This window comes from Dermacentor andersoni, chromosome 10 (assembly GCF_023375885.2).
Source record: "Dermacentor andersoni chromosome 10, qqDerAnde1_hic_scaffold, whole genome shotgun sequence".
Taxonomy (NCBI): domain Eukaryota; kingdom Metazoa; phylum Arthropoda; class Arachnida; order Ixodida; family Ixodidae; genus Dermacentor; species Dermacentor andersoni.
This window is the reverse complement of record NC_092823.1, coordinates 88541360-88565469: the sequence shown is the minus strand read 5'-3', so window position 1 is coordinate 88565469 and position 24110 is coordinate 88541360. Positions and strand designations below refer to the sequence as shown.

At 42.8% G+C, this 24110-nt stretch overlaps 1 protein-coding gene across 1 annotated transcript; it reads left to right on the top strand.

Annotated features, from left to right (window-relative positions):
- The first annotated feature begins 1250 nt into the window (after positions 1-1250).
- Positions 1251-19674, top strand: LOC129380125 (uncharacterized). The gene is made up of 8 exons (XM_055062510.1): positions 1251-1419; positions 2426-2539; positions 5081-5193; positions 6751-6819; positions 8141-8176; positions 10790-10855; positions 15374-15502; positions 19507-19674. Exons 1-7 carry the CDS (start codon positions 1251-1253, stop codon positions 15479-15481), a joined length of 675 nt encoding a protein of 224 aa, XP_054918485.1. The 3' UTR covers positions 15482-15502; positions 19507-19674.
- The last annotated feature ends 4436 nt before the right edge of the window (positions 19675-24110 follow it).

Below are 24110 nucleotides of genomic sequence, written 5' to 3'. Positions count from 1 at the left end.
AATTACAGTCATCAAAAAAATTTTCCGGAACCTAATATTTGCATTTACAACCTTTCCTAATAGATGTAAACAACAATTTGATCGCTTTTACTGACTACTCTTGCAGGCTGTTCGGAAAGAGAACATCATCTGAGAGACCATGGTCTGTCAAGTTGTGTGGTTGACTGTACACAGATGCTGCCGGAGGCGAGCGCCCGTCCCTGTCCAACCCGCGCCACCTCGTCACCTTTCCTTGTTGTGCGTGCAATACACAGCGGCGATCGTCTGTTCCTGTTGCACGCGGTGGCGAAACGCGCAGTTGCTGCTGTAGTGAACATCGCACCCCTGCCTCTCCTCCTCCCGGGGCCTTTAATGCGACGAAGGACGGCGAGTCTCCTCACGACTTTCTTCCCTTGCGTACACCAGATAAAGCCGCCATCGAATGCTTCCATCGCGGGTTTTCACTCGCACGTACAGCATGCGGTACGAGGTGACGGTGTTATCGCCATTAGCCTTGATAGGGAACGTCACGGAGACGGTGTCGCCGAGAGCAAAAGTGTGCCTGGATTTTCCACATATTTTGGTATCGCAATAAAAGCAGCAAGTAATTTTCATACAGACAACGGTCGAAGCAATAACATCGCTTTTACAACCTTCTGCGGCGTACGCATGTTCAGTCGTGAGCAAAGACAGAGACTACTGAATTTCTTTTTAAGCGACAGTTAATCACGATACGTCGATTCGAAGCATGGTTGGCTATAAGGTGCAAGTGGTGATTGCATTGTGCTTATATTAATTATTAGGCAACACCTTCATTTTACTAGCGCGTTTTATGGAGTGTTGCATTGTAATATACCCTCAGGTATTTGCATTCCTACTGCTCAGAGGCGTACGTTTTTAGTGCTCAAAGATAATTTTCAAGGCCTACGATTGCACCTGGCCAAAGCAAAGACACGTTTTTCACATCTTTCATTTTTAACTCTCGACAACAGCGCCCCGAGGCTTCTACCAAATACGAAATAAGAGAAAATATCGTTTTACGTACCGGAAAATCCTGTGATACCGTTAGTATTGATGCAGGGTCCTCGCGCCATTAGTTTTCTGCGTCCCGTTTCTTTCCCTGTAAGCTGAAAAATGGTGTCGACAAACGACGGCACATGCTGTAGTTAATTTTCAGCGAATAAGTGCGAGCACAGACATATTGTAGCCCACTGATAGCATTACAAAATATAAAGACGCGAAATCAACGGACACACACACAAGAGAATAGAATGGGACAGGGCGCCAGCCCTGCCCCCATCTCTTCTCTTGTGTGTGTCCGTTTATTTGGCTTTTTTATATTTTATAAGGAACAGCTACGAACAAGCCCAAAAGGAAGTGCTTTTAAGTCACTGATATCATTCAGAGGCTGCAATGAGCGCAAACTCTACAGCGGTGTTGGTGAGTAAAAACCCCTTGAATTCGCACCGCGTAAATACAAAGGGAGGCAGAATAGTATTTCAGTACTTGCTCTGCAGGACGTATGAATATAAACTTTGATAAGACATAAATATTCTGAGAAAAACCAAAGAACAACGTTACTTTTTGTATCGCGAAATCAATGGTAGTGTATTTTTCACCAGAGAAATTCATGTTGCATCAAATTGCTTGAGCCTAACATGACGCGCCGAGTAAGGGAAATATGGGCACCCGAGTCGGTAAGAGAATAAACAGCGGTGATCGTCTGACAATGAGGCAGCAGAAAGCGTAGCGGTATTTTATTCTTATGCTTACATCAAATGTAAAACTAGAAAGTAATGCACAATTTTAAATGGCGTTCTATGATAACACTTGATAGCCTGCGCCCTGGTAATACCCTTTTGCTGAAGTCGGTGATCCTTTCTCTTTTATTTTCGTGATTGACAATTGTGGTAACTAGCGATTGCGTGCGTTTGGTGCGTGTTGCTTCGCTGCTGTGAGAGAACTTTCAGAACGGAGGTAAACATAGGATAGGCAGCTATTCCAGTAGAGGTGCTGCGATGCAGTACGGCGTTCAGTACGAGAATGTAGTTATGTTTTGAGGAGTGGTTCAAAAAGCCTTTCGCACCTTTGTGAGAAAGTTTCCCATTTGTTTAGGCTTTTCAGCTTCAGAAACAGATCCATTCAAATATGTCGACTGCTAATTTACCCAATATGGAGGGATTGGACACCTAATTGTAGCCATCAAGCCTAGTGCATCAGCCGTTTTAAACGATACTGGTTTGAAATTTCCCTATAAGTACATCTATTAGCTTGCAATGAGCGTTTTATTTGCGCGTGTTGTAGGTTGCCGTACATGTTTGTTTTGAAGATAAAGTACAAGATTAAGAGTTGTTTAAAATCTATGGAGGGGTTCTCCGGTCTCGGTAACGCAACTGGGCCCAAATAATAATACCTAACGCAATTTTATCTCCGGAATTCTCTTTAGAGACTTCGCTAAGGACTATGCATCGTTTCCATGGTGGCATCGTCGTTTTACTCAGCGCCATATTACAGCTGTCAATCATACATCCGGACAAAGCATGCAATGTGCAACTCCCTCGTAAGTAATTCTTTCAGCCAGACGCTGTATTATTGCTGGCGTTCTTAATATGGCATAAGTGAAATGCTATATTTTTAAAAGCTGAGAGGTTTATCTTTTTCTCTAGATTTGGACGTTAATACTTTCTGAATTGAAATTTAGGATAGGAGAGCGCTCCAGCTCCTGAGACATTCAATAACGCAAATATATTGTGTACCTCCATCGTAGTCACGTGGCTTCTTAAACAGTCATGTTTGCTGCAGACAATCCTGATTTATACTTCTGAATTTACAACAGTCCTAGTAAACTACCAGAAAGTATGAACTGAAGTCGAATCTTACACTTTTGTTCATTGCCGTAAGTTGCAACTTCCAAATAATCGGAACTAAATTAAGGTAAAGTTATCCACAAGCATAATTTCCTTCTGTGGCACCACGCATTGGTGTCTCCGGGTTAAGTTTCACATCGTGGAGTTACACAGAGTGCCCCCTATGCATGGTACACGGGCATTCTTTCATTCCACCTCCAAGAAAATGCGGCCGCCATAGCCGGGTTTCAATTCCATGTCCTCGGAATTTTCAGCGCAACTCCAAACCACTGCGCTACCACGGCGAGTAATAATCCAGCATCTCTGAGCCAGTTTCTGATATGTGCCTCTATCGGACGCACATATAACCTAAAGAAGAACGTCTGAAGAATGAATCTAATTTCATAAAATATTCCCATTCCTGCATTGTTTATTTTTCACAGTGAATACTTGAAGCTGTCCACTTCAGCACATTCCAACGCAAAGGAGCTTCCTGCAACTTTGGATAAAAGAAAGTTCAAACGGGGTCACGAAAACATTATTCCGTACTGATGCATGCGGCCTGGCCGCCTCGAGGTTTGGGCCGCTCAACACAGCATTCAACTTTATACGGCGAATTTAGTCGTGTATCCAACCTTCAAAACGTAGTTCATTTCTTCTTGAGGGTATTCTGTAAGTGCCTACCTACTGAACATGTCGCATTCATTGGCTCCTGAACTTCTGTTTAGCTAGGATAAAGTACCAGGGAAAAAGATACAGGTACTCCAAGCAAGTCAGCACTTCAGCGACAGACGAAAAGGAAATGTCCACTACGTGAACGCTTATATAATACCCCCTCCCCCCCCCACCACACACACTTTCTCGTGGCCCGCATCGCAAAAAATGTGTTGTGCTGGAATTATTCGAAGTGAAGAAATACAGCCCACCCTTACGCTAGAGAGTACGTAGTCCATGCGATCGACCAATGGCCAGGATCCCTTACGAAAGACAAGTTCTTGGAATTCGTTACGTTCTCTTTAATATCTTCATTCCCCAAATAATATGCGCACAGATTCCTAGAGTGAGAAATGGCTACGTGTAAGCTGCTACTCCAGCACCTTCGTTCTTAATTATTTTCGTCAAGGATACCCTCAGATAGTAGCAATGAGTTGTTTATTAAGCTACAGCCAAAAGAGGGAGGTGGCCTTTGTGGTTCAATCCCAATGCTGAACATCCTATTTTAGCCTGCCCAACATGTTTGCGTTTGTCGTCATGGGAAAAGAAATCCTATTTAGTTTAAAGAAACACGGACATTTCAACAAACATTTTCTAGTTTCACTTGGAATGGGCGGCGCCCGCATAGACCGACATAAAATCGTGTCTTTCATTTTCACATGGCTGTGCAAGATTTAACATGTTTTGTTTCAAAAAGTCGCTACATAAGAACCTCATATGCGTCTATGTTGCACTTTACCACCATTCTTCTTATTCTGCTAATTGGAGAGATACCACATTGAAATTTGTGTTCTAGAGATGGCACATTGCGGTCTTCGAGCTAGAAGAACCAATTATGATTGCAAGAGCTTTCAGCGTAAAAATATAAATATAATGTTCTCTTCGATTGGCCGTATTGCTGTAAGCATATAGGTCAGAGAAAAATCCGCAAGCAAAAAAGGTATATCTACCCTGGGAAATAATTTTTATACTGCTACGGACCCTGCACGAAAGTGTTAAATTGTTGCGTAGTTGTAGAGAAGATCTGTGTAGTATCTTTAAATTTCCTTTCCAGGAATTCCCTAGAATTCCTTGCTCTGTTTGTTTATGAAATGTTTGTTTTGAACACACACCTTGTTGCATCTAATACGATAAATTATATGGCAAAATCATATGTATTGGGTGTGGCGGCGCCTGCCTTGCAATCCGTAGTTTCTTCTACGTTTTTGTTATTTCTGTAAAAGATCACGCATCTTTTCTACGGAATAAATGTAGTTTATTATATTTGAAGAGAGCGAGGTGAAACTTCATTGCATGTACTCAGGGCACATGGCGGTGACCATGTTTTCACTTATTAGGTAAAAGCCAGAATTATGTAATGTATTTCATTGAGTTACGTTTGCACTGTTAGAGAATATTACATTTCAACAGAGCTCTGCTGATAATGATCATTCCTACATTGGAAATTTATTCTTCTGCCGGGTCATTTTCTTTTAACCTGCAATGCGTATGCCGCAATGACCTAATTTCATGATTTTGTGCACATTGCATCGTCCGTACAGCTTTTGGGCCACGTCTATTGCGAGCGAAAGCTATGTTCGGAGATGTTGCGCGGTCGTGCGCAAAAGAGATATTAGCGTACGTCAAGAATATTCGATCAGACATGCTACGAAAGGTGTGTATGTACTCATTACGAAATTGCTTTTCTAAATATACTCGTCAAGTCACCTTTCCTCACGTTGCGGCTCGGATTCGCTTGATGATAGTTCGTTCTAGTGTTGAAATTACCCTAAAAGGGATTTTTAATATGTGGGTTCCAGCATTTTTGCAAATTCATTATGAGTGCTAATTTGGTCAACAAATCTGATTGTAGCAGGTTATGCAATAACAACAGCAGACCAAGGACCCCAATTTGGTATACCTGAGATGCATTTTACACAGGCTAACAATAATAATGTTGTAAGTGTAAATTTCGTTTCATATACTTGTAGGGAGGTTTATTTTTTCCTGATCGAGACTTTACAAAGAAGTTGCATATCAAGACATTGTGCATACGTTTAAAAGTTTCAATAACTTTGTAGCTTGAATCGAAGTCGTTAGCTTTTCGACAAGCTTACGTGGAGTGTACAATGCATCCCAATGACCTCCTCTGAAAGCATGTGGTATTTGTTCGATGCTCCTGTACAGAAAGCACGTAACATGGCTGTGCTACAGTCTGCCTCTCTTGTCAGTTTACTATTATATGTAAAAACATTGTAAGTGAATTAAGCAATAGATTTAAGATGTATTTACTTTACCTTATCAACTTCCCTGTGTATAGGCCCATCATCGCAATGCCCACACGCTTATTCTACTCATGTATTTGATTACGTTACATTAAATGTGGAAGCATTGGCTTGTCCTCCTGCCGCACCTCGCTCGCAATATTTGCTTATACAGGACGTTTTTCAGCTGCACCAAATATAGACATATTCTGGGACAGACAGCGAAAATTTAACGCATGTCGTAAAAAACTTATTGTGACGGTCTTCACGTACGGTCATTACTTGGATAGTTACTTAATTTACGGCTCTAATGCCAATCTAGAAAGTGTAGCGCGAGCATTCAAGGCAAATATACTTAATACATATTCTCAAGATTATACCACTTTTGCATTATTCATCTTTACTGTGTCCGACGACATGCATTGGTGTTCCAGTTTCATTCATGGTTGAATGCATAAAACAGCGGTTAAAAAAAGATAATTACAACAATATCGCATATTACAGCAAGTTTGACGGCACAATTATCGTAGTTGCTGCCCGCCAGAGAATTAGTTCCAAGGTTATATGCCTTGCATATCCACTACCTCATATTCAGATTGAAATGTGGGCCGCGAATAACTAAATAAGCTTAATTACAGCAATTCTCAGTTATAACCAATTATGACTTTTATTTCTCGTAGAAGTAATGACCAGCTCATCGAGTATTTGACATCAAGGGTTAGAATTCTGCCATCTTCCACAGGCTCTTTTTTAAAATTTGGAGCACCTACCAAAAAGTACCCTACGTAATGCCGTACAATACCTGTGCGTGGGTGTGTGTCGTTCAACTTTATGCTGTGAAACACCGTAGCGCTGCATTTATACTCACTAAGTAAGAATAGCGTCGACACACAATGTCACAGCGTGTTGCCTAAAGAAATTCGCTGCAATCTAGAGACCTGAACACGTGTGTGATCATTGCTCTGCAGCTTATCGCCCTCACCTGCAACCACTACAACTCATGCAGGCACACAGCCCTGGATGGTAACGTTCAGCCGGTATGGCCCTCATTTTCAAACATTGTTCATTCGCGTTACAAAATTCCGACGGCGCCAAATATGGCGCAAAATTTAGCATACGAGTCTCCCTTACTATAATACCAGTAAGAAAACGCGATAATCCTCTTTAGAGAAGTGTTGCCCAGAACCTTGTATTGAATTCTTAATCCAAGAATATTTTGTGTGATGTAATAAGTCACGTTGCGGAGGTGGTGATGTGCGAAACCGTAGCAACCCTGTGACCAAAGTCTTCATTGGGTGAGCATGTACCCAGAAATATGCGAGCAATAATATAGCACAGCACTAATGGCAATCACAGTCGTAGATCGTCGAAATCAGACTGGCGGGTGAAGCACCCAGGTTATTTCTACTCGGCTTGTCTGAAATTGTGGTACAATCGTTCGTGCTCGATTGCATTCTAGAAAGTATGTCACTATTCGATCCGAGTATGCAGTACGATTACGCAAGGTTCAGCGAGTACACAAACAGTAAGAATCGGCGACCATATTCGAGAAAATTTCGATACACGAAGGCTCGTATTTAAATGAGTGAACATTTTGTAACATATTTTCGCCGATGGGAGACAGTCACGTGAAACAAACAAATAAGTACGCAAATATTTCCACAACTTATATAAATGTAAACTAAAGCATTTTGGAGACTGAATGAATCGCGAAGATGAGCGCGTCTTACGCAGGTGAAGGCTGTAAATTTTATTAGGGTATGGATTTAGCAAGTGCGCCAGTACCGTCAAAAAACAAACTAAGCTAGTTGTGTGAAAGCGATCTCCAGGAAAAAATAGGGCAAGGAGGCACGTCATACCAAATCGACGCTGGAGTGCACATGGTTATCGTGCAGTACAAAGCAATGGTATGGTCGCAAAGCATGGCGGAAGGCGCTCTTTTCACTATGTTGAGTTCTCCATTATACGTGGTGAGCAAAATACACCTGTAATACCTCAGAAACACTGATGCTTTCGTTCCATATAAAATCAGGAATTAACATGTGGCTTTATGGAAATGCTTTAAAATAGAAATACGAAGTCCGGTAGAGAACAGTCTTTTTCGGAGTAATTTCCTGAAAATTGTTTATCCACCTTTAATAAACCTTAAGAAAGCTTCCCGGACAAAAAAGTTCCATCGTGTAAAAAAATTATATTTGTTAGTAATTTATGAGGCTGCAGAATCAAACATTGCTCTTTTGTATTATTGTAACTTTGGGTGAAATTTCTGCCTTGTCGTAAAGCATGACTCCGATCTCTAAAAATTTTAAAATTTCGTTGATTTCCAACTTGATACCGCAAATTATCGTTTCTTTCCAGGTTCTCGAGTGCTTTATCACCGGATTTGATAATAAGGTAAAATTTATGTTTCCAAATATGAAAAAAAGGAAATGTCTGCAGTTGAAAATTTACACTCCGCACATGGAAATCAAAGTGTGAAGAACACCATTCAGAAAAAAATTTACGCTGGTGAAGTAACCTGGGTAAACTTCAAGTTTTCACACAAAAATGAATTTGCTTACACTTTGTTCGAAAGAATAGTACGTGCTGATCTAGGCATATAAGAGAGGAAAACTACAAAATGTATAACGCGTCTTGCGCGTAATCATTCAAGGATGCAAAACCACGCCACTACTACTATAAATGACAAGATATGTGTAGGACCAAAAGAAAGCGTATGAGCAGGAGAAGATCGTAGAAGATCCAAATAGCGAAAGAATAAACAAATAACAACGCAGTAGGTGTTTCTTTGTTGTGTTTGTTATTAATGATATTTGTTATAATAGAAGGGGTTACACTTAATAGACAAAGCCTGGTAACGATTTACGAAACGGTGAACCCTATGTAATGTCATAAGCGACGAACTACGAAATCAATGCGCACCAATGCGCGTAAGATAATTGACGCTAATCGGACATGTCATGTGCCTTATTACATACAATATCTGGTGACGCAATATGTGTGACAAATTCAAGGCAATTTATCTAGCTATATTTAGCCTTGTTTATCAATGTAATCGGCAATACCATCACAAATTTATTGGATCTTCTACGGGATGCACAGGCCAGGTACATCCTATCCCTGCGAAGTTCAACCTCCTTACACGAGCCATGACTGCGCTGTTTTCGACCAGACTTCCATGTTTATTGGTCGCACACCACACTAAATATTTTAACACTTTTATGGATGTATAAAGGATGCTTGGCTTGTCCAATGGATAACCGCCTGACTCTTAGGAGACAATTGGAACACTTTGATAACCGCACTGGAGCCTTTTTTATTACCTTTTTGTCGAAACTAAACATTATGATGGCTGCGACAGACGACACTAAAACAGCATTTATTAGACTTTGATAGCTTTCGCTTTCAAAAGCTTCGGTGAAATAACGAGTTACTCTTTAGTTACTGCCTCTCGCATCGAGAGGTGTAGATTTGGGTCGCTGTCACATACATTAACATTTTTATAACTATAATAGTAAAACATTATCCATGACACAGACCAGCAAACTGAAGGACGCAATCATATTTAACGTGATAGCGTTAAGGGCCCCGTGCCGGATAAAATCCGGCGTTGGCGTCGGTATCCGGCGTCCCGCGTCCAGCGTCAACCATTGTTTCTGGAATAATAATTCCGAACCACGCATATCCCACCACACAGGTCCTCCGTGTAGCGCAAGAATTAGTGAAATATTTGATGTTCTTTAAGCAAAACGCGTCAGAAGAAAAATGAAGTGCGACTTACAGAAAACCTACAGATATGGTAGCGTCGGATTCTAGCTTGAATACGAGAAAACATAAGTCTGTTAGGCGGTAGCTCAAACAAAAAAAAAAAACCTTTTAACGCAATAGCGTTTTCCAGCTGCGTTTGCATTGGCGCGGAAAATTCGGTTTGTTACGCACGATCAAAAAAATAAAGAAAGTATCCGCGAAGATTTGCTTCGTGCACAGCGTTTGCCGCCAGCGTTTCCTGGTAAACATTAGGGTTACATAAGCTGCAGTTGCCGGGAAGCGTGAGAAGCACTCAGGGATCTTTCAATGCTGACGGGTTTCGCCCTTGAAGGCGAAGCTTAAGCGTCCTCCAAAGTGAAGTTCACTTAAGTGCACGAATCGATAATTTGGCTTATAGCAACACCAATAAAATGACAGTTCGTCTCTACAACCACCCGACAAGCAACTTTATGTATTAGGATAGTAAAGTTGAGCGAATAAGTGTTCAATAATGGTAACGGGTCATGCGAACAGCGAGAACCAAGAGCTCTCTGCATGGTTCTTTCTTGGTCATGGTTGTTTGCCCTGCGCTTTAACATGGAAGACATTGGAGTGCTCAGGAACCCGTATCAGGAGTACGAAATCGCCGTAGAATAAGAAGTGGCTGATCACAAGTGCGATATGCAATTCGATGAGTGCTTTCATAATTAGTATTAAAATCAGCGAAATCGTTTCGGCGTTTTTATGACAGGAGGAGCCAAGTGGCATTTGGTTCTTGCTGCATTACAATTGGCACTGATTAAACGAGCTGCTTCTGCGACACTGGCCCTGGGCGAGTGCAAATGACGCCAGTCAGAGAAAGCAATTTTAATCAGTCGGAAGCACTTTCGACAGGCTATCACGCAGAATAATTCAGCAGACCACCATCGATCTTGCTTCCTGTACAGAAAAGAACGTCTACACCCTGTTAGGAATTTGCCATTCTTCCTTACATTTTGTAGTAATTATCTGACACTTTCAGAAAAGCAACGCTATGGAAATCCTCGGCATGCCCCTTATTCGGCCTCTTATTCAATTAAAAATTTTAGTTTCCTTGCCGTTTTGAGTAGGTGCAAAAAGTGACCTGAAAATATATTGTTCAACGTCAAGAAGGTTTTCTCTTGGCGAGTGTCATTGTGTTTTTGCTGTTGAAACAATGTAGCGCTGCTGTTCTCTTGGCGTAAAATATATAACAGTGCTGATTGCATTATTTCATTCCAGAGTTCACTCTTTTACAAACACGTCAACGTTACTGATGCCCTCCGTGTTACTGCAGAAGAACTAGTTGTAAGTACCGACATTTTACAAAAGTCAAAGATCTTTTTTTTATTCTGCCACAGACAGTTCATTCAACATCACGTGGCACGATTGCTGTAAATTATTATTCGCAGGTGGTTCACTGACAAAGCTTTGTTCATTTTATGCGTTGAAGAAAGTGACAAAGGTGACTCCAGCAGACGACTAGTAAAATACAGTCGCCGTTGCTTGGTTGACAAGTCCGTCTCAAAACAATAGACGAAAGCATACACGTGTGCGACACAACTTTTTATGGGATATATTGACCTAATTGTGGCGTACGAACATGAAACTTCCCTGAGGACATCACCTAATTGCCGCCGTGATGGCTGACGGATTGATGCTACAGCAGACTGTACTTACGGTCATCTCGTCCTTTTCGTAGGACTTGGGAACATGTTGCGCCATGGATGCCTAGACATTGAGGACTTGCTTTCTGTGTTAGTGTGGAACCAGAACAGGTAGAATAAAGCTACTAAGGCAGCGATGCTTGCGAATGCCATAGCCTATATTGAAGGAATGGTGCGGAATGGTAGGAAGCACATAGTGATGACATAACTAGGTGGGACGTCTGTAAAGGGAAACAGCGAGACTTGCCGGGTAGACCTGCCGACGACAGCGATTCACAAGGCATTAGGTTGCCAGAAAACACCCAACGCACAGCCCTCGTCCTTGGACATGGACCGACATGATATGGAATAACAAAAACCAATAATGAGGAGTATGTCCTCCTTCAGAGCACCGAAGAAACTTAGGAACAGCCGAACACTGCCCTGCTATCGCATTTCCATTTATCTCAATCTTTTGTACGCTGGTTATTGCATTGTCTCTGCTTGTCAATCTGTTTACTGTTTCCAATGTCTTTTTTACATTAGTTTGAAGGCGAAGAAACTAACTTTCATAATAATTATCTTTTGCTTTCTTTAGATCTGAAGTTAGGTTATTTCGAAGCTTCTTGAACTCCTTAAATTGGTTTACATCGCGCGTACTAACAAAAGTGTGATAAATCTTGTTTTTTCTCTTAATCTTCTGTATAGTGCAGGGTTAATCCAAGGTTTTCTTATTGCTTTCATATTCTTTCGGCCACATTGTAAAGGAAACGCGTCATCATGACTTACTTTTAAGTTCTTGTAAAATTCCTCGTAAGCATCATTAGGATCACTGCAATCATACACGCTAGTCCAATTTATTGCCTCCACTAGCGAAAAAAATTTTTCAAGCGATTTGCCATTTTTCACTCGATATTTGCTAACTTCATGATGTCTGCGTGTGAAGTGATCAGTAACACAAAACAAGGGTAGATGTTCGCTTATGTCGCTAACTATCACTCCACGAAACTATTGAATTCGAATTTTAAAATAATACAGCCTGAATATTGACAATAATGATTAGTATTCATTTAATATAATTTCTAAATTACCAAATTATATCTAAGTATTCTTCCCTTCTTAACAACTGCCGCTCGATTCAAGGTCGATCCCCGTAGTGGGTTACCAAACCAAACCAAAACCGGTGAACGAGTGTTGTCACCATTTCTCCTTTGCACTATCAATTTCGGCAGTTACCCTTTTATTCATAACTGAGAAAAGGTACATCAAAAACTAAAGCTCCAGCAACAATTTGATACGAATTTCCGGTAATTGCTCGAACGTTCTTTCCAAAATTTTCAAAAGGACGTACATAGCTAATATGCATTCCCCGGAACTATGCAAATTTTAATTTGGCTTCAATTAGTAGTTGTTATGAAGGAACGCTTAAACCGAAGGGATTTATTTAGCCTGCCATACACCCTTGAGGGGCATGATGCAACATTGATCAAAACCTTCGCATACAGGCACATCAGAGAAAGAGGAGAGCAAAGAGAACACACAGGAATGAACAATGCCACAGTTGATGCACCGATAACGAATCAAGAAATGTAGGCCGCCGTCTAGCATTGAAACGTAGCTCAACGCGAGACGAGGAGCATTACTATATGAAGGATCAGCGACTAGACTGACTAACCGGATACTGAAATGAGGAAATCTGGCAACCGGGAGAATTTCCTAAGCAATAGAAAGAAATGACTATCATCGTAATACCTAAACCGGGGAAAGAAGGAACACTGCAGAATGTCATGCCGGTATCTCTAATCTTCCGCTTACGCATACTTTTCAAAAAAGGTTCTTCTTATCAGTCATATTAACTATATCGGAGGACAGGAAGTCCTCCCGCTCAGCATGTACGACTTCAGACAACATCTTTTTTACAAGACATATTCATGAGACTACGAAATGACGGGCTGCAAAACATCCCTACAGGGGGAGAGAACATTCGGGAGAGAACGCTCGACTTAAAAAGCGCTTTTGACACAATCTCTCGCACCCCCATAATTGAAGAGTTCAAAGGAATGGGCTGTGGAATTAAGATACATAATTAAATCAGCTCTATACTCACTGGCTGTGATGTCCCAATATGTATGGAAAACATGCGATCGCCCAAACTCCTAATGCCTAACAGAGGCACATCACAGTGTGCCATCCTCTCGCCACTTCTATTCAATGTCGCAATGAACCGCTTCTCGTGAGAGCTAAAGAAAACGGACGACCTGAACTTCGCGTTTTACTCAGACATCACCTCATGAGCCCCCAATAGATTGTTAGGGCAAAATTAACTGATGGTTCCCCAAGCCCATGCCACACGAAAAAAAAAGACATTACACAGTAGGAAGGCAAGCAAGAGCTTAGCCTCTTCAGAAAAGCTTCGACAATAATCAAGACGTAACGTATACAGACGTAGCTAGATTTAGTACAATTTAGTACAAGACATGCAATAGTGTCAGTTCAAACTTTACGCCAGAGAAAACTTCATACGTCAGCCTCGATACCTACTAGATGCACTGCTACAGCGGAAGCAGTGGCACCCGCAATCACTGCCGCATACAAGGAAAAGTAAGACAGCTGAGCTTGAATAATGTCCGGTTCACAAGTGGCATGTAGAATGTATCTACAAGGCAGCATACCACAAGTCGCCCTTAAGCACATAGATCACACATTGAAAGAAGATCATGCAATTTTATGGCGTCCTGGCCACGAGCGTATCTCGGCAAACGACCAGGCAAACACTGTAGTTCGAGGCTTTATTAACTGAGGTGGAGGTACGCACAACGATGAAAAAGACGTTCCCGAATTTGTCAGAGATATACTTGAGCACCAGCAAACAACCCGACAACAGTGTGCCCCACCGTACAAACTAGATGTAGAGGAGCCGCAGAAATATAGAATACAGACACATGACTGCCTATAATTAGTAAGGTACCATCAATTAAAACCAACATTGTGCAATAACTACTGCTCATAGTGCGGGCACGGGCCTTCATTACTTCACGTAATTACTTGGGAGTGCGGGAAAAGACCTTCATAATATGAATCTACCTTTGGTACTTGAATGGACCAGACGTCAGCAGTCCTATTGCCAACAAGGAAAAAGCCAGCTTTATTTTTATGCCCCAGGCAACAGGGTAAGGAGAAGGGAACACGGGGAGGGAAAATCGATAGCCACCAGATACTGCGTGATAGCCGCCGCGCGCTGCACGCATGGTGTCGTCAGAACAACCTTCTTCCCCACCCCCTCTATAAGGGGAAAACCGCTGAGCAGGCCTTCGCATCCGAGTGGACCACCTCAGAAGGCGAGTGACATCTAATGTCGGTATGCGTGTAGATGCAGGCGACCTTGATGCAGGTGCGTCATCTGGTTCTGGACTGCTCGTGGCGCTTTCCGACCGGATTTCGGTGGGAAGCCGGACGGATGAATTGGGCAACTAAATCTGAGAATGTCGCAATTTCACTTGCTCCAAGTGACGGCGCACGCTCTCCCCCGTAGCGCCCTCTGCCGTTACGAAACGGGCGCCTTGTGTTTCCCGGATCGTGGCCGGTGTGCAGGGCTCTCCGTGTTCAATGTTACGTACCCTCACAGGATCTTCTGTCTGCAAGAAGCGGGTGCACATGAGCATGGCTTACGTTCGACCGGAGCAAGAGGTACCACAGAATCGTCTAATCTAGAATGCGGCTGGAAGCCCAGCAGCCGCATTGCAGGTGTTTCTGTGCAGGCCAACGGGATCCTTTGGTAACTCTCCAAGTTTCTTGCCAAACAGGTTTGTAACGACACTTGCCGCGTTTTCTTCAATCCCTGCTTGAGGGTTGGCACAGCCCGTTCTGCCAGCCCATTTGAGTACGAGGTTACGGTGCGGTGCGCAAGTGTACGACGTTATTCAGCTGTACGAAGACGGCGAACTCTTTAGCCGTCTAGATATATGACTTAGGTCGACCTTCTAATAAATGTATGCGGTTTTCGTCCGTATACATTCCCGTGTGAAGTATATGTGTTGTAAAGTACACGATGTAAGTCTTATATTTCAGTTAAAGGTATCATTATGTTTGAATTCAAGCAGTATGTTGGTCGAACCTAAACTGTTGGATTGTGCTATGTGTTGCTGTTTTCGTTTCATTTTTTATCACTTCGGGCATTTAGAACTGCACATGGAAGACTGGCTTCTCTTCAAGAACAATTACGGTCCAAGCCTTGGATGATTTCTTTACCGTCGCAAGACACGGGATACTGTCATATGGCTGGAATTGAAATCAGTCTCAAAGATATCAAGTGAGTGAACATGTACGAATTAGTAAAGCTTCGTCTAACAGGGTCCAGTATCCCACCCGGCTTCCAAAAGAGGCATGATTCAGAGGCCAGCTTTAATGACACTTACAATGAATACATTTAGACAGCCAGATAGTCTAGATTGACGACGCTATCGGTGCATTTCAGTGGTGTCTAAAAGTGCGCTAGAAATAAAAATGGACTTTGGCTTTAAAACAAAGCAGCTCCTTATTTCAAATGATACATAGTTCTTGTCGGTCCTAAGTCCTCGTAGAAAATTACGTTATGAGAGCGGTGCTGAAGTAAGCGAAGAAGATGAATATGCGCTTGAATATGCATGGAGTACCATGGCAATTGTATGTGCTAGCATGAGGGCGAAGAAGCCAACGGTAGGTGCTGTCTACAGATTAATACGACTACGTGCAGCGGCACATAACGCACAAGTAAACAAGATCCCAAACAGTTCAGTTAAACAATTATTTCGCGCTATTATTGGCTCTAATCTCTGCGTCGCCCCTTCGTAGCTACAGTGTCGACGCTGCCGAACACACCGACGTTAGAGGGGGTGATAGACGACTACACGCATGCTAGCAATACGAAAGTATTGCCAAAGCAAGGTCATTAGCCCCCCTTGTGACTTAAGACAGAATAGCTTACTTCAGGAAGGTGAAACAAAGTACTGAACGTTGCTTCATTGCGTTCAGGACAAAGTATCGACGTGAATGAAACAGACTTGCTTCTTTGTAATACTTATAGCGTCATCATCTATCTATCTATCTACGTACCTACCCCCTTACACCAAAGCAGTAACCCAAGTTTTCTACAAGATTGGACCACTAGGCATGCGGTCGTGGTGTTGATGCAGCCGTCGCCGTTCTGTGGTCGTCATGCCAGCTTCGTCATCGCATTCTCGTCATGCCGCCATCGTCAACCGTTCTACACCGAGAGCAAGGGGCCGAGTTGCATAACACCTTCGGCAACAGTCGTAGTCATGCCATCGCGGTCTTTCCGTCGTCGTGAACTTATTGGACATCTGGGTCTTGTAATGCCATGATAATGAAGCCGTCGTGGTTACGCAGCCATCATTATACTATGGTTATGATGCCATCATTGTCATGCGGTCGTTTTATCTTTGAAATCAGGGCAGAAACGTCATTCCGCTGTCGTCATGCCGTCGTAGTGATACTGCCATTGTTGTTCTATGGAAGGTGTTTTTTCTTTGTCATTCTAACTTAATTGTGCTGTCGTCCTTTAATCGTGATTGCGCCGTCGTCGTCGTGCCGTCGTCGTCATTTATCGCCGTCAGGCTGTCGTTGCCGCACATACGTTGTCGTCGACATACTGTCTGTCCCGGCATCATTATTCCAGTTCCTCACCCGGTTTTCATCATAACGTTCATCGTCACACTATCGTCGTCATGCCTTTGTCCTGATGCCGTAATCGCCGCGCTGTCGTCGTTACATAACTGTCAGCAATTCAGAATTTCCCTTTCATTGTCCTCATAATATCCTCGTCATATTTATTAAGATCAGTGAACATCGCAAAATCGCCGAAGTTGTCCTTTAAAGAGCATCTCAGGAGATCTTTTGATGTCGACCGATCTTAACGAAATTTTGAATATATGTTCTCTTTTGCGCTGTGATTATCAGTAGCAAACTATAAGGCGTCAAGTACCTGATTTTTTTCTTAAAATAAATTTTGAACATTGGTTGCTTTTCCGACTCATGACTTTCTACTGACCACATTGTGTTTGTGACGCGAAAGATTACACCACCACTGTCACTCAAATCGTCGCATAAGTCGCCGCTGTCTAGTTCGGAAACTCTCCGAAAGCTCCCTGTGTCGTCAGGAAGCATCATGAGCTTCGCTTCTTTGGCGTTATCGCTACGTGCACTGCGTTTTTAGCGCGCGTTATACGTGTTTACATTAAGGTAGTGCAGGACTCAGCATGACTTCATGTCGTGAAGCCACCCATTTCGGTTTCTCTATCCCGTTTATTGCCAATTTAAAATTTTTCATGAATTTCTAAGCCAATTTCACCACCCTATCGGTGACAGGACTATCAATGCCATTTGAAATTGGCAATATATTAACATGTGTAAAAGAACGTGGGAGTAGCTCTATAAAGCATATGAACTATGCATTTGCGGACAGATTTCTCGTTCTGCAGGCATAGAAATGGTTAGGCATTCAATGACTGAGGTGATACGAGATTATGTGTGCCTACTTATTGTTACGATGACCACCGATCAGGACAATAAATACGTTCGTACCTTTGTTCAAAATTCTGTGTAAGCTCTGTGTCGTGTGCTAAATAGGTTCGCTGCTCACCCACCTTCACAGAGTGGAAAGGCTCATGATGTTTATATTATGTCCCTGGTCATGGTAGCAATCATAGGTCTGTCCAGTTTCTATGGATAATAGTTTATTGTGTTTTTAACGTTAGAACGCTAAGGGCTCCGTGTGACAGAAAATGCGGCGTCCACAGCATTCTGCCAAAACACGTTATCCCAAACCACAACAACGCAGGCCATCCAATGGAGTTAATTAAAACCTTCAATTTCTCAAAGTAAAATGCGTCAGAAATTTGTAAAGTACTTACACACAACGTACAGTCATGACAACGTCGAATTGTAATTTGATTTTACTAGAAAACAATTTGAACATACGAGAAAACACCTTTGCTGCACTGAAACCCAAACACAAATGCCCTTTTCCTTGCTTACAAAAGTGTGAGCCATTGATGAGTAACCTCATTTAGACTCTGCATTACGGGGTTATGGGCCATTCATCTGGCCTGGGCTGCCGCCGGGATTGACCAGCCATTGTATATTGTTGGGCCCCGAGTCACAGAATATCCAGTGTCAGCGTAAACGGGATGTGATAACGCTATTGCAGTCCACTTTCAAAGGTGGAGCTTAAGCATCCTCCAATTTTTTACTAATTAAAAAACAAACAAGCGGCTGCTCTTTTTACATTAAGATTTCCGATTGTGTTTGTAGATAACTGGGACGAGGTGCTGCATGCTGCTATTTTTACATAGGAGGCTGGTGCGATCGGCTTAGAAAATGTAATTCGGTTTTTCACTAATAGCTTTTATGTCAATAACATGTATGATCAACTGCAATAGTGGCAGAATGCTTTCTTGTGGCACTCCTATGGCAAAGTAGGAATTTGTTTCCCTACTGGTACAAAATGACAACTATAGTGTAGGTAAGTTTTTAGGGTGTGAGCTGTCATTCTCCGAATGCCACATAATTCCAAATTTCTCAGCAGTGTTTTGTGGTTGATGCAGCCTAACGCCTTTCAATAACTTCTAAATGCAATTTGGAAGGCATCAATGATTCTTTGGTATTGTTTTAGCAGACCAGTTTCTGTGGACCTATTTGATAAAAAGCCAAACTGTGGTGGACTAATCACCTCTAACATAATGCAAAACATCCTCAGCCATTTGTTATTAACTTTCATGAAGCTTTCAGAAAAAACTTGAAAAAAATTTCGCCTCCGAATGGTCATGTCCCTTTTGTCACTACTTTTAAATTGCATGCTGACCTTAGCTATTTCCATTACTTTTTGGAAACAAGCTCTCCATAGTGAAGGCCATACATGTAGGCAACAGATGATGCTAAATTTAATTACATGTTTAGCCAGTGCAATTTCAATCTCCTGAATATCCTGTGCTTTGCTGTTTCTGAATGAATTGAATATAGCACGTAGTACCGCCTCGAAAATGTTCGTTAGAAGTACCTGCTGAGGGGATTTTATTCTGTAGCTTATTTGGCAAAACTGGGATTTTGCGCCATCTTCATATCTTGAAGAAACTCACTAAATTCATCTGAAAGTTGAGATTTCACACACGTGGTGGCCTAGAAAAATTAGCTCCATGAGTGCCGGTAAGAATGGTGTGTCGTTACGCAATGCGCTGAGTTTATGCCACAGCTGCGCACTGCCCTTACATTGATTTTTACTAAAAGCGTCATTCAAAAAGAAGCGTTTTTCATTTTCAGAAATGTGTTCCTGATTTCATGTTTCCTGGTTTGATGGCCTCCGCTGGATACCCATCGGCAAAAGAAAATTTTCAGCATGCTTTAGCCACGCACATGGTTTTCCAGCTGCGTGTATGATTTGCGTGAACCTCCATTCTTGATGCGGAACAAATAAATGTAAACAACTGATCACACAATTTACGAGAGTATGCCCGGCGGTCAAGTGCTGTAATTTCAAATGAGCCCAAGTTTGAGTCCGAAGCATTGAGTTGTGCTAAGCAGCAGAGGAAATCCACGCCCAGGAGCATAGTTTTACATATTCTACTGGTCGGCAACTGGCGGCAGTGGCAGTAGGCCACCTACAGCTGCGACATATAGTCTAACCAAAGGTCTTACGTGGTTGCACAAAGTATGCGGAGGCTCCAGTGATAAATTTAGGGACGCCTTTCAGCATGCGAAACCTTGTCATGAAGTCGTGATCGATGGCACAAGACATCGCTATGCACTAAAAACAAAGTAACAGCCGCTTGGTTTGTAGTAGGGCAGAGGAAGCAGACAACCACACATTCACTGGAGAAGCATGCCGTCCTACCCTCAATGCCCTCCCTGTATCCCGTTTTTTTCTGAGGAGAAGACTCTTTCAATTATGGTGGCCATCAACTAGGCGTAGACGTATAGGGTCAAGAGTTATTGCTATTCTTAACGAGTAGTCTGTAGTCATGCGGCATCAATGTTTGGGTGTTTCGACAGAAAATGGATTTGTCTAGATGCTCCGTGCTCCATTTTTTTTCCGTTACGGGTGCTTTTTGGAACACCTTAACAGAGATTTTAAAGATCATGTATGACCCATGTAGCCCTATTCTACTACTTAAGCTAGAATACTTCAACGGCGGACGATGTTTGGACAATAACTTCAAAATGAATATCTCGCCAATCTACAACATTTTTCTAAATTAGATTTTTCATTGAGCCAGTGACATCAAAAGTCATATCCACATAGAGCGAATGCTGAGGATAACACAAAATTGAAGATATGCGTTTGCAAAATTTATGGCAAACGGCATGGGTATCCCAGTAATTTTGGGCTGCAATGCACAAAACGGCGTTTGGTAAAGCGAAAAACTAGAACAACAGTTCAACTTTGAGTATGCCAAACTCAAAACTTGTTCAGAGTTCACAATTCCTCGTAAGAGGATATGCTTTCTGAAAAGACTTGGTTCTATTTGTGCATTGCAACTTCTGCGCTAATAAAATTAGCCAAACAGGTTATTCCTGAGTTTGATCTGAAATATTGAAACATGCATCTTTATTTCCAGTGTAGGTATTGTCGGCAATATTGCACAATCTAGCTCAATACCTACATTCATGCTATAAGAAATAGGCAATTTTCAAAAATTCTGTTAGGTATAAAAAAAGACACCCTTTGTATGTAAGCCAACTTTGACTAGCCGCGGCCAGTTAGAATTACTATTTGGTGTCCTTTGTGCGGTGCATCGGGCGTTAAGAGGAGGCACTAGCCCGGGACGGCGGGTAGCCACTGTGTATTTACGCAGTCGCGTGGCCCCAGGGCATAACCTATGCCGCTGGATCTGTTGTCTAGGCTTGTAGTCAGGAATAGGTATGCTAGAAATCTTTCTCCTTGTGAACGCCTGGCGGGTTTGTTATGGACGAAGACCCAAACGGAGGGCGACAGTCACACGAAAACAATTTATTCTTAACTAAATATGGCGACGGCCCATAGAAATGGGCAGGTGGATTATCTGGGCAACAATGTTGTGGCGGTGTCAACAATGTTGGCCGCTGATACCACAGAACACCTATACAAACTTAGAGAAGGGAAACTGTACCTTCCACAGTGCTACGGAAATAAGCGTAGCGGTGGCGTCGTGAACTAAACTATGTGACCACAGGTGGCGCTGTACAACAGGAAACGGAAACGGGGTTTTGCACACGCTTTACTAGGTGTTCTGTGGCTTTACTGTGTTTCTGGCTGCTGCGCCTCGAGGTGCTGTGTAGCAAACGTAGCGCCTACATTATGTAGGCGCTGCGTTTGCCACACAGCAATCAAACTGGCGGGAGCACGATCGAGGCACAGCAGAATACATGTAGCGCTGAGTCATATCGAGCTAAGGCACACTCTGAACCGACTTTTAAGGGCATCCCGAGCGGTTTTTCGTTTATTACGCAGCCGTTACGCCGAGTTGTGCCGCCGCGCTCCAGCTGTTGCATTTTGTGTAGGGCTACTGACAGAATGCGGTTTCCAGGTGGCACGATGGCCTCGACTGGAATAAACGCACACGACACCAAAGATTGAGTAAGCCTGAAAATATTTTATTTGCATTTTACAAGTACAACAAAAAGCACACGTCTACGCATCCACACAAACGCGGTTACATAGTCAAGAACATAGTCAAGAAATGGCTCATTAATAAGGGTAGCACAAGCGCACAAGAAAGAAGACCTAAGCTACAAAACGTACGGTCGGCTGCTAAGTATAATGATTTCCCTGTCACCGCGTGTCACGTTTGTACAGCATCTTTACAGCACAACCAGGCCGGGTAGTTTGGCGGAAAGAACGCAACAGCCTACGGCCGTCAGCTGCCTCTTCCTTACGGGTGTCATAATTATCCTAATCTCCGCATCAACGTCGTGCAAGTCCGCATACAGGCATCTGTATCTGAACCATATGTGCCAGCTTAATACATGTGTAGTAAAATTATGATAACCACTGCGTCTTATCAAACGTATTGCTTTTGCAAATGCGCATTACAGCTGACGGAACGACATACTGTAAGTGAAGCACAAGAGAACAAGGACAAAAGGAGGATACAACACTTGAAGAAATGAAGAATTAGTAGGCGTACAGCAAACAAGCGATGACGGAGAACACACAATGATGCATAGGGTGTTCTGTGACATCGGTTTGCGTACTTACGGTGTTATGGAGATCAACGGCATAAAAACGTACCTTCAAGCGTACTCCCTCAACCTCCGCCGCATTCATTATGATAATCAACGCCTAAACAAAATGAGGCACTATGTTTTGCCAAGAGTACACCTCTTTACAGCAAGTCCATGTAATAACTCGCAGACGAAACCAGCATGCTATCGAAAATGTTTTACCGCCGTAGTATTCGAACGCCAACGGCCAGGAAACACATCGATGCCAATAGGCTGTCGGTGGTTAATCAAGTACAAAAACCTTGACGCTATGACTAAAAAGCAGCTTCAACAATCAAATTTAAAAAAAATCAACTGCCTATTTGCCTGAGGTAACAAAACATCCTTAGACACCTCGATTGTTTATGTCAATGGTTTGTGTAAAGTGAAAAATTCAGCATGCTCAGCGCCCCTAGCAGAAAAAGCACAAATTAAAGTATTCGACCAAATTACAGTAGCTCCACTTGCGCGCTTACGCTGAAACACGCCTAGATTGATTTTTCGCCCTCTGTGGCCATTTGTTGAACTTGAGAGTGTGCGGGGCCTGCTGATACCTCTTTTCGCGCCTTCGCGCGGGGGCGACGGAGCGCCCACGTCAGCGAAGGGACCAGCCGGCCGTGAGTGATCGAAGCTATAAGTAACATAGAATCGAACGGAAGGCATTGCTGTACAGAATTGTGTGGTGCATAGCGTCCTTTTTCGTGGAGCCTGTGAGGCGTGCTCTTATAGGCACGATAACAATCCCGCGCTGTCTCATGCTTCACACTAACAGCTTAATATTTTTTGCCGCTGCGCGAACACTGATCAGTTGTGGGGCGGCTATATGCGCCTGAATTCTCAATGCATATCACTGTCTGCCTCTTTGCGGAACACTGGAGTAGGTGGGTTCCCGTCTCAGCTGACTTTGGGCTATTTGAATAAGAAAAGAAAATTTTTGCAGAGGACAGATTAGTATCAACAGCTTTTAGCCCATAGCCAGCTGCTCTACCGCCACAGTCACAGAGCCAATAATTGGGAGTAGTATGCAGTGTGCCACAATCATTCCCACTGTGAGGGGGATCTGCTCATTTTCTGTGTCCTTTTAATGGTAATGACTATTGCCCGCTTCGTAGCAACTACGATAAAATAAACGGCTGGCTGAACGCTCCCCCGTCAGCCCGGATGTAATTCTCAAGCTATCATTGTTTCAGTTATTAAGAGCACTATGTGGTGTTTGCTCGTTGCAATAATTCGGCGCCATCCCAGACATTGCGGCGGAACGTTCCCACGCGAGCGCCACAAATATTTGCCTATGACTGGTGCATTCGCTCAGACAAGTGAACGAAAATTTATTGGCCAAGAAGTACAATATTTATCATATTCGTGGTCATAATGTCATTCTGTGAGTCTCTCCTTTGCACTTGCACTGTACGCGTGCGCTTTCGTGCCTTTATTTGGAGCGCTTACTCGACGCAGTTGGAACACTCTTGTTTTATTTAGACGCGTGTTTGTTTTGCTTATTGATCCCGTACCACCGCATCACAAAGCTCTGAGAAATCGAATTAAAGCAATCATGTGTTAAAGCAACCCAACCTCCAGGGTTCCCCGGACATCACCGTATTTTTCCAGGAACAAGATGACCAATGTGAATTTCTCGAAGACTTCTGCTATCCAGCTTTCAGCAAGGAGCCACGGGTACGACTCGG

What these genes read in the sequence shown, in the direction of transcription:
- LOC129380125 (XM_055062510.1), top strand. Translation starts at nt 1,251, where the DNA reads ATGGGACAGGGCGCCAGCCCTGCCCCCATCTCTTCTCTTGTGTGTGTC. An exon ending in CAAACTCTACAGCGGTGTTG is followed by an intron (nt 1,420 to 2,425) that starts GTGAGTAAAAAC and finishes AATTCTCTTTAG; the next exon opens with AGACTTCGCTAAGGACTATG. An exon ending in TTACTGCAGAAGAACTAGTT is followed by an intron (nt 10,856 to 15,373) that starts GTAAGTACCGAC and finishes TCGGGCATTTAG; the next exon opens with AACTGCACATGGAAGACTGG.